The 18504-nt window shown below is 41.7% G+C and overlaps 1 protein-coding gene across 2 annotated transcripts in view; it reads left to right on the top strand.

The window, feature by feature from the left end:
* The first annotated feature begins 1670 nt into the window (after window positions 1-1670).
* Window positions 1671-18504, top strand: part of CCDC125 (coiled-coil domain containing 125) — a 27724-nt gene continuing 10890 nt past the window's right edge. For both annotated transcript variants that reach the window (XM_059418008.1, XM_059418007.1), the window contains exons 1-7: window positions 1671-2784; window positions 9024-9372; window positions 12769-12827; window positions 14566-14652; window positions 15843-15920; window positions 16623-16708; window positions 17472-17554. In XM_059418008.1, coding sequence (XP_059273991.1) covers window positions 2266-2784; window positions 9024-9372; window positions 12769-12827; window positions 14566-14652; window positions 15843-15920; window positions 16623-16708; window positions 17472-17554 — 1261 coding nt within the window. In that variant the 5' untranslated portion in view covers window positions 1671-2265. The remainder of the gene's footprint in view (window positions 2785-9023; window positions 9373-12768; window positions 12828-14565; window positions 14653-15842; window positions 15921-16622; window positions 16709-17471; window positions 17555-18504) is intronic.

The raw sequence follows: 18504 nt of genomic DNA, 5'->3' as shown, positions 1-18504 counted from the left end.
TCTGTCTGCCTGTGCTCGCTCGCTCTCCCTCTCTCTCTCTGACAAATAAGTAAAATCTTAAAAAATAAATAAATAAATAAATAAATAATAATAAAAACAATGAAGTACTGATATTATGCTACAGTTTCAAGGTAAACCTTAAAAACATAAAGGTAAGTGAAAGAAGCCAATCACAAAAGACTGTATATTTTATGATTCCATTTTCAAGAAATGTCCAGAATACGCAAATATTTAGAGACAGACAGTAGAGTAGTGTTTTTTCTAGGGCTGGGGCAGTTGAAAGAAAATGACTAATGGATAAGGAGTTTCTTTTTGGAGTGATGAAAATATTCTAAAATTGGTTGTGCTGGGGTGCCTGGGTGGCTGTCAGTTAAGCATCTGACTTCAGCTCAGGTCATGATCTTGGGGTTAAAAGATTGAGCCCCCAGACAGGGGGCTCAGCAGGGAGTCTGCTTGTCCCTCCCCACTCTCCCCTTCTCCTGCTGGAGCTCTCTCTCTCAAATAAATGAAATCTTAAATAAATAAATAAATAAATAAATGAAAGAAATTGGGACACCTGGGTGGCTCATTCAGTTAAGTATCTACCTTTGGCTTAGGTCATGGTTCCAGGGTCCTGGGATGGAGTCTCACATCGGGCTCTTTGCTCAGTGGGAAGCCTGATTCTCCCTCTCCCTGCCACTCCCCTTCTTGTGCTCTAACAAATAAAATCTTTAAAAAAATAAAAATTAGGGCGCCTGGGTGGCTCAGTGGATTAAGCCGCTGCCTTCGGCTCGGGTCATGATCTCAGGGTCCTGGGATTGAGTCCTGCGTTGGGCTCTCTGCTCAGCGGGGAGCCTGCTTCCCTCTCTCTCTCTCTGCCTGCTTCTCCATCTACTTGTGATTTCTCTCTGTCAAATAAATAAATAAAATCTTTAAAAAAAATAATAATAAAATAAATAAAAATTTTAAAAAATGGTTGCGCTGATTACACAACTAAAAATTGTTGAGTTGTATACTTTAAATTGTATGCTATGTAGCTAAAAGCTAAATAAAGCTGTTAAATAATACACATCAGATTTGAAAGATATTCAAATTGGTAAATACAAGTTTTTAAAGACATTCAGCACACGTTTGTTATGTAATAGTTTAGCAGCATTTCATATAGTGATGAAAACCAACTTTAGACTGATGTCGTATTTATTTATTTTAAAGATTTTTTTTATTTATTTGACAGAGAGTGAGCAGGGGGAGCGGGAGAGGGACAAACAGTCTCCCCACTGAGCAGGGAGCCCAAGGTGGGGCTAGATGCCAGGTCCCTGGGACCATGACCTGAGCTAGAGGCAAACAACCAACTGGGTCACCCAGGCGCGAGGACTTGTCTTTTTTAAATAAAAATTTTATATGCATGCATTCAAAGTTCTACTTTCTGAAGAAGTCTGACAAAGAAAATAGAGTTAGGGGTGCCTAGGTAGCTCAGTCCTTAAATGTCTGCCTTCAGCTCAGGTCATGATCCCAAGGTCCTGGGATCAAGCCCTGCATCAGGTTTGGCAGGATGTCTGCTTCTCCCTCTCCCACTCCCCCTATTTGTGTACCCTCTCTCATTGTGTCTGTCAAATAAATAAATACAATAAAAAAAAAAAAGAGTTAAAGTTTTTCTAGGGATAAAATTTTGAAATATTTTTAGGGTAAAGAAGGCTATTTAAAATAGGTCAAAGTTTTAAGAAAAACTATTTTTGGTTTGCAAAGCTATTGAATACACTAGGTAGTAAGCAAACTGACTTTAAAGTTGTAAATATATTAGTCTCTTAAGAGAATCTTTTTTTTTTCTTAAGATAATCTTAAGTCCCCCAAGCATCTACCATGCAAATAGCATTGATCTTGGTTTTTTTTTTGTTTGTTTTTTTAAGGTTTTCTTTATTTATCTGAGAGAGAGAGAGAGGGAGAGAGCACAAGCAGAGGGAGCAGCAGGCACTGGGATCACGACCTGAGCCAAAGGCAGACGCTCAACCCACTGAGCCACCCAGGAGCCCAACACTGATCTTGTTTTATGTCTGCTTTTCCATATGTTTCCTTGGGGAAGTGGGTGGTTAAGGGAAATGTGGGGTGGATCTGGAGACGAGGAAGAATAAAAGACGTCTGTTACTGTGAAGAAAAGGTTCATGCGCTTGTTTTAATCCAGAGGAATCTTTAAATCCCGCCAAGTGTCTGGACCACCATGAAGTCCCTTCAGCTACTTCAAGGTCGTCGGATATCAGGAAATACTATCAAAATCACTTCACTCAGGTAATGAAGCTACTGACGTGGCGCGTTCCGGTGGGGCTGGAGGGGGCTGGGGCCCGTCTCCAGAAATCCACGGGAATCATTCCCAGCAGCAGCTCTCTAAGGCCCCTCTTGTTCCTTCCCACGGCCACGCCTTTGCCCCAGCGGCAGGCCTGGCCTGCAAAGCCCTCCTCGTTTCTCAGCGCCGACAGCCTGCTTTCCTGGTCCACCTGCACCGCTCAACTTCAGCTCGGATCCAGCTTCCTCCTGCGGGACCCCGGGGCACTTCATGTTTCAGCTACCTCAGTTTTACGCCGTCTGGTTCTGTTTCTAAGTCTCGCACTGCCGTTTCTAGTTCGGTCACTCGTACTGGGCAAATCTTGGGACCGGCAGCCGGACAGAGAGCGAGCACGCCCCGGCGAGCCGCGGAAGCGTCCCAGTCTGCGCCGGGCGCCACGGCGGCCTCGCCCCTCTTTCCGGTCCGGGCGGCGCGCGCTCACGTGGCTGGAGGGCGGCGGCGCGCACGGCGTAGACGCTCGGCGCCAGGTGAGCGCGGTGGGTGGGGTGCGAGGGCGGCGGGGGTCCTGCGCGCGGAGTCGGAGTCCGGGGTGCGGTCCCAGCGGCGCACGCTGCAGGGGTGCGGGGCCAGGCCCGACTGGTGGGGAAGGATGGGGGGGAAGACCCCGGGCCCGCGCTGCGCGGGTTCGTGGAAACTCGGCAGGTTGTGGACAAGCTGGCACATCGGCAGCTTTCCCCCTAAATGCTAGTTTAATGGCGTTTTCTCACGTAGAAAAAATAAGGAATAGATTTGAAAAATTCTGTTTCTGCCGCTTCCCCCTCCTCCTTTTATTTTACCTATTAGTCTTTTTTTTTTCTTTTCCTATTAGTCTTAAAACTACGGCGCATTAAATGCAGTGTAGCGTCCTGCAACAGAAAAAGGACATCAGTAGAAGTGGGAAAATTCTCATAAAGTTTGGGGTTTAGTTAATGGCATCAATATCAACTTATAGTTTTGATCATTGTACCCTAATATTAACAGAGGAATCTCAGCAAAGGGTATACAGGAAATCTCTGCACTGTCTTTGCAACGTAATGTAAATCTCAAATTATTTTCACAAAAAGTTGAAAAACAAAATGCCAGAGCAGGATGTAACAAGCCATTTTTCACCAGGGTGGACCCACAATAGTTCCTCTTTGCAGAGCCTGACAGGAATTAGGTGTCTGTTTGACCAATCTGTTTACTAGGGCAGGAGTTGTCAGGCTAGTGGGTGTGGATGCTTCTAGTCCAGGTTTTCTGGGCAGGAGTCTTTTTTCTTTCAGTTCCGTCTATCACGTCTTTGGATACTCCTTGCAGAAGGGGCATGTGCAATAAAAATGTCAGGAAGGACTATTAAAAAGGCAGAGATGCCTGGCTGCCTCAGTCTGAAAAGCATGTGACTCTGCATCTTGGGGTGCTGAGTTTGAGCCCCAGGTGGGGTGTAGAGATTACTTAAAAACTAAAAAAAAAATAATAATAACTTTTTAAAAATGGCATGCCTGAGTGGTTCAGTCTGCTAGGCATCTGACTATTGGTTTCTGTTAAGGTCATGATCTCATGGATCATTAGATCGAGCCCTGTATTGGGCTCCAGGCTCAGTGGGAGTCTGCTGGAAGATTCTCTCCCCCAGCTCCTCCTCCCACTCACTCGCTCTAAATAAATCTTAAAAAAATAAAAAATAAAAAGGTACAATAGAGAGCTAGGAGAAATCACATCTGAGTCAGGAGCATCAGGAGGGCTACTGGAGGGAGTGGCTCTCATGAACAGAGGGGGACTTAGAGGAGAAAGCCTTCCTGTGGTGAAGAGCACCAGCAGAGGCTTGAAGGTGACTGCATAGAGGCGGCCTGGGTGCAGGTGCAATCCTTTTTTTTTTTTTTTTTTTAGGGTTTTTTTTTACAGAGATCACAAGTACTCAGGGAGGCAGGCGGGGGTGGGGTGCGGGGAGGGAAGCAGGCTCCCCGCTGAGCAGAGAGCCCAATTCGGGGCTTGATCCCAGGACCCTGAGATCATGATCTAAGCCAAAGGCAGAGGCTTAACCCACTGATCCACCCAGGTGCCCCAGTAGGTGCAGTCCATCATAATGGAAGCACAGAGCCTGACCAGGGACCAGTGACAGCTGAAATGGGAAGTAAAAACTAAAGTCTCATTATATGTAACAGGGTGACACTTACTTTAATTATATATGCCATGGGAGCCATGGAACGTCTTAGGGTAAGCGAAGGCCATCACTAGATCTGTGCTTGGAGCAGCAGTGTATAGGATGGCTTGGAGTAGAACAACTAGCGAACTATTGGTTTAGCCCAGGAGAGGTAATAAATTCAGCTAGGGCTGCAAAGATAATATCCAAAGAAGGATATGGTTTGGGGAGATTTTGTAGGCCTAGAGGACTTGGTAACTGAAGGGATCAAGGAAAAGAGAACTACCCACGTTTTGGATCTGGGTGTTTTGGAGCTTGAATGATACATATGCAGAAATAGAGGACTTGATGAGATCTAGTGTGGGGTAGGAGGGCACTGATTTCTTTTTTGAACGTCTGTCTTTGAATTGGGGCAGGACATCCAGTTGGAATTGTGTATGTAATTGTGTTTACTGGTGGAAGCCAAATGTACCCAGCAGGGACAGAAAGAGGAAAAGGAGCCTGAGCAGGCAGTCATTCCCATAAGGCTGAGGAGCTAAGATCAACAGGGAGCCTGCACATGAGGGCGTGGGAGATGAGTTGTGTCACAGCTTATGCACAGGTGGGAGAGGCTGAGGGGCAAGCCTAGATCTTGAATTTAGCAATTAGGAGGTCAGTGATCACTTTCCAGAGAGTTGTTTGAGTGCAGATGTAGGAAGATTGCTCATTGCCTTCTGTTCATCATATGGCTTTTCCCAAGTGACCAGAACACTGGGCCAGGAGCCAGAGATATGGCTTCTAGTTCTGGTTCTGTCACTATCTGTGTATTTTGGGGAAGTCATGTATAGCTTTTACTAACATAGAAAAATAAAACTAGAAGAACCCTTTTATTCCTAGAAACACCTAATAATCTGTATAACTAGTGTTCTACAGGGCACACTTTGGGAAATGCTGATATAGAAGCAGAATTTTGGAGCCTTAAAAAACCAAAAAATCCCGGGTTTCGGCACAAAAAAAAAAAAAAAACAAACCAAAAAATCAGCTTATCCAATCCTCTCATTTAACAAAGAAACTGATACCCAAATTCCAAGTCAATGAACATTGATTTCAAATGCATCAATGGTACCCCAAATAACCCTATGAAGTAGTTAAACTTAAAACCCATTTTGGAGACTGGAAAACATGCTCCAAAAAGTTAAAGGACTTGCCCAAGATCACAGAGCAGCAAGTAGTGGAATAAAATCTGAACTCAGACCTCCTGAGTCAGGGCCTTCTCTGTCACATACCCTGCTGCCTCCCTAGTTTTCAACACTGAATCCTTTTAAAACTGCCTGACTGGAACATTAGTAACTTCAAACATTTTCCCTTTCTTAGAAGGCATCCGTACTTTTTTAAAATTTATTTTTTTTCAAGATTTTATTTATTTATTTGACAGACAGAGATCACAAGTAGGCAGAGAGGCAGGCAGAGAGAGAGAGAGAGGAGGAAGCAGGCTCCCCACTGCGGGGCTGGATCCCAAGACCCTGGCAGAGGCTTTTAACCCACTGAGCCAGCCAGGTGCCACCCCCCTTTTTAAAATATATATATATTTATTTATTTGAGAGAGAATGAGAGAGAAAGAGAGCATGAGAGGGAAGAGGTCAAAGGGAGCAGACTCCCCGCCAAGCAGAGAGCTCGATGTGCAACTCCATCCCAGGACTCCAGGATCAGGACCTGAGCCAAAGACAGTCCCTTAACCAACTGAGCCACCCAGGCACCCCGGAAGGCATCTGTTCTAAAAGTAATTTAGTTTAACTGAATTACATATGAATATTAGTATATAATAAGTGGGAGAGTACACAGCCAGCAGTTCCCAAAGTTACATTTTTTAAAACGGTGGAGTACTGGATTGTGGGAAAGTTCATTTATGTTCACCTGTGAACAGCAGAAAGACAGATACCTGAATTTATGTGGTACACTAAAAAATATTCTTCGCTAATCCCACGATTGCTTACTCTTTCCTCTTGCTACTTTTGTCCTTTGTGTTGACCAATTCCATTTTCTCCACTGCCAGCTGCCTAGTCCTGACCACACCCTCCTTACACAGAGGTATGAGATTGCATTTACAAATAGGAATTTGTGATAGAGGTAAAAACACAGCTCCTTAAGGATTTTCTATCTTGACAAATCAAAACAGACAAACTTACTTATTTTGGAAATAAACTTGTAAAGGAGCCAAGATGATTTTGTAAAAATTTGGGTAAAAAATGACTTACTTTCAGTTCTGTTTGATGTTATAAATGATAGGAACGTGGTTTATTCTGATGTTAATTTCATTCAGGTTCTTGAAATGACAGAAAGCAGTGGCTAAGAGCGCCACAGTGTCTCTGACATTAGGGATCAGAATTCAGAATCTGGTTCTATCTCTTGTTAGCTACATTACTTAACCACTCTGTGCCTAATCAAGTTCAGTTCTCTTAAACAATAACAGTATTGTCTTGCAAAGTGAGATTAAATAGAACAATCTAAGTAAAACACTTAAGTAGTGCCTAGTACACAGAAAATAAACCACAAGTGCTATTATTACATCACTGAAAAAGAACTGGTGCTGATTTAAAGCATCTAGGTTAGTAATTTGCTTAGGTAGGAGGCCACACAATTCTCATCTTGTTCCTCAATCCAGTTAAAGGTCCCTTTTATTTATTTATTTATTTTTGCTTAAAAAACAACTGGGTTAACACAATTCTCATCTTGTTCCTCAATCCAGTTAAAGGTCCCTTTTATTTATTTATTTATTTTTGCTTAAAAAACAACTGGGCCACCCAGCACCCTATGTGTGGTTTTAATAGTGGAAGAATAAGAGAAACATCTCACTAAAAAAATGCAAGACTTTAATTATTTTTTAAAATTATTTATTTATTTGACAGATCACAAGTAGGCAGAGAGACAGGCAGAGAGAGAGGAGAAAGCAGGCTCCCTGCAGAGCAGAGAGCCCGACTGGGGGCTCATGACCCGAACCGAAGGCAGAGGCTTTAACCCACTGAGCCACCCAGGCGCCCCAGATTTAATTATTTTTTTAAGTCCTGGTAAGCAATTATTTAAACAGCAGGATATTTAGAGAGGATGTCAGATGTATTTATTTATTTTTTTAATGAGTCTTGAGAAAAGGAGATGTTTCTAAACAAGTACATCACAATAGAGGTTTTGAAATCCCTGATGGTGAAAGTCCTTCTCAGCTGTACTCTGTGCAAGAGGAACAAGGCTGAGCAGTTAAGGTGCTCTCCAGGCCCTGGGGTAGGTACCTCCAGTGGTCAGTGGTCTTCCCTCAGGGAGGGCTTAGTGGTGGGCACTGTAAGGCATTTTTTTCTTAAAGATTTTATTTATTTATTTGATGGAGAGAGACACAAAGAGAGAGGGGACACAAGCAGGGGGACTGGGACAGAGAGAAGCAGGATTCCCGCTGAGCAGGCAGCCCAATGAGGGGCTTGATCCCAAGACTCTGGGATCATGACCTGAGCCGAAGGCAGACGCTTAAAGACTGAGCCACCCAGGCACCCCAATAAAGCATTTTTATCTGGAATCTTTCCTCTGGGAAGAATGGCAGGCACTTAGCTCCACAGTATGCAGAGCCTTGCTGAGGTGACTGTTTTTCTGCTGTGCAGGAGAATATTTCAATGCATTTATTCGTTCCTTCTTTCACTTATTTAAGAAGTATTTCTTGAGTACCGATTATGTCCCAGATACTGTCTTAGGCATTGGGAACGCAGGGATGAGCCAGAAAGACAAAATTTTCTCTTCTTAAAGAGCTTACTTTCCACTTAGAGCCATCCAGAGCAGGTCTGGGCTTCAGCAGAGGAGAAGTTTCAGGTTGCCCTACCTTTTGAGAGGCATCATAGGCAGGGCAGAAGCAACTCCTACTTTCCTAGACCCCACCTTTATACTGCCTTCCCCCTTTCAGTGGTGTGATTGGGAAAATGAATAAAATAGGGAGGCGTATGTTAGAAGGTCCTAAGTGCTTCCCGGCAAAAATAAAGCAAAGAAGTGGGATGGGGAGGGGTTTGCACTTTTAGACCCCATGTCGGTCATGGAGGTGCCACTGAAGGAAAGACACAAAGGAGGTGAAGAACCAGTTGAGCGGCTGCCTGGGGAAGATCATCCCAGGTGAACTGTGTCTTCATAGAAACAGAGGATGAACCAAGTAGAGCTAGAGGAGAGACTCTAAGAACACCAAGCGCCTAAAGGGCATGAAGCCCTGTGAAGGGACAGAGGCAGGTGGTCTCTATAGTCACTGCAAGTCCCACTTTTCAGACACTCCCTGAATTCTATGTAGCTCTTAGACTTTGTGAAAACCATACCCTTTCATCTCTTTTCTTGGCAGAGGCTGATCTGCTTTATCCTGATCAGGAGATTATTAGATTCAGTAAAAAGATTGTCCTGCTTCCTTACCATTCCCTGCAATCTTTGAAATAAGAGGTTGGATCTTTTCCTACTTAAGAGGTCCTTAAATGTTAAATGAATAGGATTGCAAGGGCTGTTTGTGTGTTGATGCCTTGCTGGGATAGTCACTCCTGTATAATGGAGAAAGAAACTTTTCTCCCCTAAAACTCAACTTTATTATACTGATGGTTTTTAAACTCTTTCTCTTAATCATAGATAACCTGCTTTCCTGATGTTGAATACAGCATCTGGCTGATGAGCAGGGTGGCGAGGTCCCTGAGTGAGGCGGAGGTTCGGACATGGGAAACGGAAGATGATGACATGGCAGAAGGTGACTTAGGGTATGGTCTCGGAAAAAGGCCTGGCAGTATTTATGAAGTCCAAGTTTCACACCTGTCAACATCGAGAAAAAGATCTGATGGCAAGAACTTTAGCCCGCCCCCATTTCCAGGAAAGGGGGAGGAAAGAAGTGGTGCCATTTTCCAGTACTCCAGGCATGAGAGCTTGCAAGATACATACCCAGAGGACTACAGAACTTCACACTACAGACGACAAAGTAGCAGCGGTAAGAGTGTCTAGTGCCCTCTCCTTTCTCCTTCTCTGCTGTGAATTTTATCAGTGCTTTCACTCTTCCAACACCAGACAGTAGGTCACTATAGTGGATTCTGGAAATTCATCTTTATTTGTCTCTTGGGATTGGTGATATTACAAAAGTAACCCACGTTTCTATTTTCAAGGATTGTACAAAGGGAGTATTCTGCTTTAATACAGATACGTTAGTGATATCAGTGATTACCTACCTTGCCTTTGTGTGTGTGTGATTTAGTGGTATGCTTCATCCTTTTTTTTTTTTTTTAAATTCAAGTATTTATGAGGTACCTCTTAGATGCCAGGGGCTGTTCTAGGCTCTGGGAACATTAGTGAATAGTCTCCATGTCATGAAGTTCACATTCTAGTAGAGAAGAGAAAAAATTACTCTACCAGTCAACAGCTATGTCACTCGAGGCAGTAGAAAGCACAGGGACAGTGATCTCCCATCCAAGTACTAACCAGGCCCAACCTGCTTAGCTTACGAGATCAGACAAGATCGGGCACATTCAGGGCCATAGACAACTGTGAGTATTTGGAAGGGCTGGCATATGCTCTTCCAGGCAAGGGTCAGGCCTTACCACCCATCTAAGGAGGTGGCTCTTGAGCACCAGAATGAAATGATGTCCAAGCCTGGAACTTATCTGGGGAAGGCATGTTCCAGGCAAAATATATATGTTTCTGGTTATTTTAGGAAAGTCATGAAATTCTTCCCTTAAAAATTAATATTTTTTAAAAGCAACCTCTACACTCAACATTGGGTAGTGCAACCCAGGGATCAATAGTTGCCCGCTCCATCGTCTGAGCCAGCCAGGTGCTGGCTCAAAAGATTAATCTTATCAGAACAAAAAATAAATTATGCCATATATCAAGGAAAAAATAAAATTCAGAATCTTGTCGTGATAGAATGTTACAACTCCAGAACAATTGGGAACCCAGGGGTGACTTATCTGCCTGGTGGCACAGCTTTTGTCTGGCTGAATCTTCTGTAATCCATGTAGTAAAACTTACCCCACCCATGTGGAATGAACACAAAGTAGAACAACATGAGAATAATTTAAGAAACATGGTTTCTAGATTTACAGAAAACAGACTGCAGCTGAGGATCTTAGCCACCATCTTTCATAATCCCTCTTGAAATTAGGATGGGATTATTTATATATTTTTCTTTCAATTCCTTATCATGCAGAGAGGTTGGGTTCTATTTTGCAAGCAAGATGTTGAAAATCGCATGTGATGCTAAGATGCCTTTGTAAGAACATGAGGAAACGACTGGGATATAAACAAGATATAAAAGTATGAGCTCCTGTCTTGTTGGGCAATGGACTTTTATCTCAAGTTAGCCTGATCCTCCATAAGGATATTGTATTGGTTTCTTAATCGCTAATAGGTAATTTCCAAATTATCACAGATCTAATGCCTTAAGAAAACAATAGCTTATTATCTTACAGTTCTGCAGGTCAGAAATCCAAAATAGGTTTTACTGGGCTAAAGTCAAGATGTTGGCAGGGTTGTGTTCCTTCTGGAGACTCTAAGGGAGAATCCATTCCTGTGCCTTTTCCAGCTTCTAGAGCCCACCTGCATTCCTTGCCCTGTGGCCACCTTCTCCATCTTCAAAGCCAGCAATGGCTGGTAAAGTCTTTCTCATGCTGTTTCACCCTGACACTGACTTTCCTGCCTCCCTCTTTCATTTATAAGGACCCTGGTGAGTACAATGGGATCCTTTGGCTAATCCAGGATAATCTCTTAGTCCTTAATTTAATCATACCAACAAAGTCCCTTTTGCCCTGTATTCACAGGTTCTGGGGATTAAGATGTGGTCATCTTTTAGGGCCATTTTAGGGCCGTTTTTCTGTCTACCACAAGTATTACTACAACAGGACTTATCACTGCCAACCCAATATCACTTGTTTCTGCTTGGGGCCTTGTGCCATCAGAGTAAGAACAAGATTTAGTTTTTGCTTCTGATACTGTCATATTGAAAGTTCAGAACAGCAAAGAAGAAATTGTTTTGAGGGTGCCTGGGTGGCTCAGTGGGTTAAGCCGCTGCCTTTGGCTCAGGTCATGATCTCAGGGTCCTGGGATCGAGTTCCGCATCGGGCTCTCTGCTCGGCAGGGAGCCTGCTTCCTCCTCTCTCTCTCTGCCTGCCTCTCTGCCTACTTGTGATCTCTCTCTGTCAAGTAAATAAATAAAAAAATCTTTAAAAAAAAAAAAAGAAATTGTTTTGAGAAGTTTTTAATGTCCCTCAAAATACTCTTTCTAAAAAACCTTTTCTTCCTCTTACTTCTTAATCTTCTTGCTTGTAATTTACCACTTTCATGTTTTTCTATTACCAGTGAGACCACAATGAAAATGAAGCTCCTGGGAAGCTCAGTTTAATGTCTCAATTGATCACGTTAAAGAGAGAATAACTGAAGTTATGGGAGACTTCTGGTCATTCTCCTTAGAAAGAAATTAAACAGGTTATTTCTTAGATATTCATATCACTACATTGATCAGACTTAAGCCAAACACCAAAATTTATTTCACTCACCAACATTCATGTTTTGTTTTTTTTTAAAAGATTTTATTTATTTATTTGACAGACAGAGATCACAAGTAGGCAGAGAGGCAGGTGGGTGGGGGGTGGGGGGGGAGAGCTGAGCAGAGAGCCTGATGCGGGGCTCGATCCCAGGACCCTGAGATCATGACCCAAGCCAAAGGCAGGGGCTTTAACCCTCTGAGCTACGCAGGTGCCCCCCCAACATTCATGTTTTTAAATAGTTTGGCATCTATTAATTAACCAATTCATTAACAACAGTTTTATTAGAGAGTCTCTTTTTAAAGAGTATTTTTAATTCAAAAGTATGTATTTTTTCATTTGTGCAATGTTTAAAGCTACCTTTTTTTTTTTTTTAATTTAAGATTTTATTTATTTGACATGGAGAGAGATAGTGAGAGAGAGCACAAGCAGGGGGAATGGCAGGCAGGGAGAAGGAGTGGGGAGAGGCAGATGCCCCGCTAAGCAGGGAGCCTGATATGGGGCTTGATCCCAGTGCCCCTTAATTAAGCTACCTATTTTTATCGTTATTTGGTTTATTACAATTCTTTCATCTTGACAAAAGATTGTATTTGATATTTTGTGAACAGATGTCCTGTATTAACTAGTTAAAAAAGTATTTGTTGGGGCTCCTGGGTGGCTTAGTCGTTAAGCATCTGCCTTTGGCTAGGGTCATGATCCAGGGTCCTGGGATTGAGCCCCAGGTGTGCTCTCTGCTCAGCAGGGAGCCTGCTTCTCCCTCTCCTGCTTTTCCCTCTACTTGTGCCCCCCTAAATAAATAAAATCTTCTAAAAAATCTAAAAAGTATTTGTTTTGTTTTGTTTTCCTAATAGATTCTAATTTGGAATTGTCAAATGTAGAATTAAAGCAACGTCTTCAGGCTACTTTAGAGGTAAGTATTCTGGCTAATATAAAAATTCTCATGTGAACAAAAAGCCCACTGATATTTTAAGTAATACTACGAGTGTCTGGAAAATCACGCTGGCTTTCCAGATATTCTCAGCGAGCCACAGTGTGAGGCTAGTAACTTTCTTTTTTTTTTTTTTTTTAAGATTTTATTTATTTATTTGACAGACAGAGATCACAGTAGGCAGAGAGGCAGGTAGAGAGAGAGGAGGAAGCAGGCTCCCTGCTGAGAAGAGAGCCCAACATGGGGCTCGATCCCAGGACCCTGGGATCAAGACCTGAGCCGAAGGCAGAGGCTTTAACCTCTGAGCCACCCAGGTGCCCCGAGGCTAGTAACTTTCAACTGGCCTCCTTTCTTATCTTCCTCTTCTCTCAAGAAAGCTATATTTACATAAACATGCCCTCCAGCTTGCCTCACCACCCCCACACACACCCCAGCAGTGAAAGCACAGCTTCTCTAATCTGCTCCTGGAGAAAAGAGTAACAAACTTCCATCCATCTGTCTTAACTGTGTGTGTGGCCTGACATAAACTCATTTAACCTCTTGGAAGTCAGACCAGCAGGTTTCCCAGGCACTGCTAGGAGTAGGAGTATCTCCGTGGGGTCCCTATCTTTTGGGAAACAGGAAGCCCGTGTAACGTGTATTTCTTACTCTTCTGGGGAAAGCTACCAAGCTACGGGATTTGTCTTCCAAGGCTGCTGTAGCAAAGCACCACAAACAGATGACTTACAAAATACAGAGATGTATTCTCTCTCAGTTCTGGAGGCTAGAAATCTGAAATCAAGATGTCAGTTGACCATGTTCCCTCTGGAAGGTCTAGAAGAGAATCCTTCTTTAAAGGATTTAAAGATTAAATCTTGAAATTTAAGATTAAAGATTCTCTTCCTCTGGAGGTTACCCCTGACAGTCTCCTCCTTCCTTGGTTTATAGCTCTGTCACTCAGTCTTTGCCTCTGTTGTCACATGGCCTTCTCCCCTTTGTGTCTGTGCCCAAACTTCCCTTGTGTTAGGACAGCAGTCATTGGATTGAGGCCTACTCTAACCCAGTATGACCTCATCTTAATCTGATTACATCTGCAAAGACCCTCGCTCCAAATAAGATCACATTCTTAGTAGCAGGAGTTTGGATTTGGACATATCTTTATTTGGGAGGGACATAATTCAGCTGATGATAGGTACTATAGCTTGTGGATGATCATGTGCTTATTTTAGGTGCTCTAAAGATTATTTTCAGATTATTCGCTGTGTGGTCTAGAAGGGTAAAAGCAAAAGGTCTGGGCTTTTACAACAGGTACCTGATGGTGAGAGTTTCAGTCTAAAGCCTGCCTGGGGGACGCCTGGGTGGCTCAGTTGGTTAATCAGCTGCCTTTGGCTCAGGTCATGATCCCAGCATCCTGGGATCGAGTCCCACATCGGGCTCCTTGCTCCGCAGGGAGCCTGCTTCTCCCTCTGCCTCTGCCTTCCACTCTGTCTGCCTGTGCTTGCTCTCACTCTCTCTCTCTCTGACAAATAAGTAAATAAAATCTTAAAAAAAAATAAAAATAAAAAAATAAAGCCTGCCTGGGCCACTTAGGAAACCTGGAGGAATTTCTAGCCTCTTTTGTAAGGTCAGAATGCTTAGATTCAAAGTGCTGTGTATCAGAGTGTTGTAAACTATCCAAAGTGATCATTTGGGGAGTTGCATATCTTAGAGATACGTAGACTAATTTTACTTCTCTCCTTAGGAGGTAGAACTTTTAAAAACAGAACTTGAGGCATCTCAAAGGCAACTTGAAGGTAAAGAGGAAGCACTGAAAATTCTTCAAAGCATGGTAAGAAGTTATTTTATAATTATGGTCACTTACACATTCCTACCATAGGTAGCATGGTTTTATCTTTTATTATTTATTTATTTATTTAGAAGATTTTATTTATTTATTTATTTGACAGAGATCACAAGTAGGCAGAGAGGCAGGCAGAGAGAGAGAGGAGGTAGCATGCTCCCTGCCAGGACCCTGAGATCATGACCCGAGTCAAAGGCAGAGGCTTTAGCCCACTGAACCACACAGGCACCCCTGGTTTTATCTTTTAAAATAAAAGCATCAGTGCTTAATATAGGTGTTTTTTTTTTGTTTGTTTTTGTTTTTGTTTTTGAGGTGGAGATTGTTAAAACAGTTTTGTTGAGGTAAAATTTTATATGTTCTGGATTTAATTTGTTTTCAGTACACAGATTATTTTTGCTGACCTTAGAGTTGTATAACCATCACCATGATCTAATTTTAGAATATTTTCATTATTCCCCAAAAGGAAGTTCTAACCCATTAGCAGTTACTCCCCATTCCCATCCCCCACCCTAGACAACTCATCTCCTTACTGTCTTTTGGATTTGTCTTTTCTATTTCATATAAATGGAATGCTAGAATATGTGTCTGGATTCTTTGAATTAACATGTTTTAAAATTAATTAATTCTTTGAATTAACATGCATGGTGTGGCATGTGTCAGTACTTCCTTCCTTTTTATTGCCTAATACTCTATTGTATGGATAAGCCATATTTGTTTATCCATTCACCATTTGATGGGCACACACTGTTTCCTCTTTTGGGCTCTTAAGAATAACACTGCTTGGCTCAGTCTTTAAGTATCTGCCTTCGGCTTAGGTCATGATCCCAGGGTCCTGGGATCGAGCCCCACATCGGGGTCCCTGCTCTGCAGGAAGTCTGCTTTTCCCTCTCCCACTCCCCCTGCTTGTGTGTCACTGTGTCTCTCTCTGTCGAATGAATGAATGAATGAATAACACTGCTTTATTTGTTCATGTACCAATCTTTGTGTGGAAAGTTCATTCATTTATTCCCAGATGCATCAGGAGAATCAAATGAAGATCTTTTGACATGTGAACTATCAAATTCTCCATAAAAGGTGGTCTCTATGGAAATTCTCTGGTGGTCTATTGTGAACCTTACTCTGTATATAGGAGTAATGAGAAACTTAATTTGTACTGATATGATTCTTATTCTTCTTAGGCAATATTTGGCAAAGCCACAAGTCACAACCAAATGATGCTTCAAAAAACTATGGAACAAAAGAGATCCTTAGAGAAGGTATTTGCCATTTTTAGTATAGACTTGTTTAGTCCATGGAGCTTTCAAATAGAATTTCCTTTAAAAAAATCACTATATCAATGGCTGTGTCATTTGTGCTCACCCTCTTTTAGTTGTGCTTCTATTTTATACAGACCCTTCCCTTTTGGGGCTCACAGTCCAAAACATATTGTTACACAGGCAAAAATTAAGATTTCTTTTATCTCCTTATTTTAAGTTAGTGCCAAGTTGACACTTCCTATTTTTCTTCTTTTTCCTTTTTTCTTTCTCTGCTTGCCCAGCAGAGCCTGCCTCTTTCTGACCATCTCATGGTCACTAAAACAGTAGTCAGGAGTCATCTTGGAAAGTCTTGTTCCTATGCCTGTTGTAGTCGCCCTTAGTGACAGTGTCCTGGGCTCAAACTTCAAAGCATGTGTCTCGCTTGTGGGTCTGTATGGGTTGGGAATGGGGACAACGAGGAATGCAGGTTCTGAGCAGCAAAATTTGAAGCTATTTCTTACAGGAAGGTTTGGCAAAGTTTTTCTTGAGTGCTAAAAGGCATGTTATAGGTGTTTACAAATGTCACAGACTCTTTGTGAATAATTAGTTTCTCTTTAACCTATTCCTTTTAAGTAATTAACGATTTATTTCAGCTATTCACAATGTCCTGAAGTGATTTACTTGTAGTAATTTTCCATGAAAAGTGCTATTTTCTTTCCATAGGAAATAAATGCTTTGCAGTGGGAAAAAGAATTTGATCAGAATAGATTTAAAAATATAGAGGAATCATGGACCCAAAAATATGACAGGTTTGTATATTCTTATTTTATAGTTTTTCTTTGTATATAATTTATCTATATATTTTTTATTTTTAATATTTATTAATTTGAGTAATCTCTACTCCCAACATGGGGCTTGAACTCATGACCCTGAGATCAAGAGTCTGGGTGCCCCATTTTTTTTTTTTTTTTTTAGATTTATTTATTTACTTGAGAGAGTGTGTATGTGAGGGATAGAGGGAAAAGCCAACTCCCCACTAAGTGTAGAGCCCCACTTGGGGCTCAGTCCCAGGACCCTGAGATGACTTGAAAGGCATATGCTTACCTGACCAAGCCACCCAGGCGCCCCTGCTTCTCTATTTTTTACTTTAATAATTAATTAACTAATTAAAGGGAGAGGGGGAGAGAGAATCTTAAGGAGGCTTATGCCCAGCGTGGAGCCTGACCTGGGGTTTGTTCTCACAACTTGAGCATGACCTGAGTTGAAATCAAGTGTCAGGCAGACACTTAACCCACTGAGCCAGCTAGGCCCCCCCACAACTTTTATTATTTTATTTTTTAACTTGAGATACTTCTGATGCTTTCTCAGCTAAATATACAGAAGAATTGAGTATGTTCAAAATCTTTCCACACTCTTTTAAATTGTTTTTGTTTTGTGACTCATATATGTTCTAGACTGTTTTGAAGTAAAAAAAAATTTATTTGGGTTTTTGTGTTCTAATTATGAGATAAAAATCTTATTCAGTCATGAAATGTTAATATTTTAGTTATATGGAGGGTACTTTTTTCCTAGGCTAAACTGTGAAAATGCAGTCCTCCAAGAAACTTTGAATGTAAAAACAGAAGAAATTAAAATGCTCAAGTCAGAAAATGCACGTAAGTGAAGAGTGATAGTTTGATGATTCTTTAAAAATATTATGTTAGAAGATCATTTTTATTTATTTTTTAAAAAAAGATTTTATTTATTTGACAGACAGAGATCACCATTAGGCAGAGAGAGAGGAAGGGAAGCAGGCTCCCTGGCGAGCAGAGAGCCTGATGCGGGGCTCAATCCCAGGACCCTGGGATCATGACCTGAGCCAAAGGCAGAGGCTTTAACCCACTGAGCCACCCAGACGCCCCAGAAGATAATTTTTAAATAGAGTGTTCTACGTTAAGAACATACATACTGATAGACACGGTGCTATTATTTTGAAGTAATATACTTTAAGGATGATAGATACGCATCTTTTAGGGTGTGTGCAATTAAAAAGAAATTCTTAGGTGAAATTCAATTAACAAAATTAACCTAACCATTCAAAAGTACATAATTCATTAACACCCACAATGTTTGCAACCATCTAGTTCCAAAAGACTTTCGTCACTCCAAAATAAAACCCTATATCCACTAAGGATTTTTCCCCATTCCCCCTTTATCCTATAGTTTTTATATTCAGTGTAAAACAAAATTGTAGAGCACCTAATGTTGAGAAACTTCGTAAGTGTATGTTTTATTGGAACATTAGTAGGAAACATATGTAACTCTGTAATTCAACATTTTCTCTCAAAAATATCTTCTGTGACTTTATTGCTAAAATTAATATTCTTAATTTTTCAATATGACCCATTAAAAACATGAAATTTTTTACATGTATGCTTATACATATACGCCCATTATATGTGATGAGCCACTTTATGACAAAAGCTTATAAGAGAATAGTAAGGTGTCTTAAGAATATTAAGATGGCATTGGGGCACCTGGGTGGCTCAGTGGGTTAAGCCTCTGCCTTCGGCTCAGGTCATGATCTCAGGGTCCTGGGATCGAGCCCCGCATTGGGCTCTCTGCT

Source organism: Mustela nigripes, chromosome 12 (genome assembly GCF_022355385.1).
Source record: "Mustela nigripes isolate SB6536 chromosome 12, MUSNIG.SB6536, whole genome shotgun sequence".
NCBI classification, from domain to species: domain Eukaryota; kingdom Metazoa; phylum Chordata; class Mammalia; order Carnivora; family Mustelidae; genus Mustela; species Mustela nigripes.
Note: the sequence above shows the minus strand (reverse complement) of the source record. Positions and strands in the feature narration are given on the sequence as shown.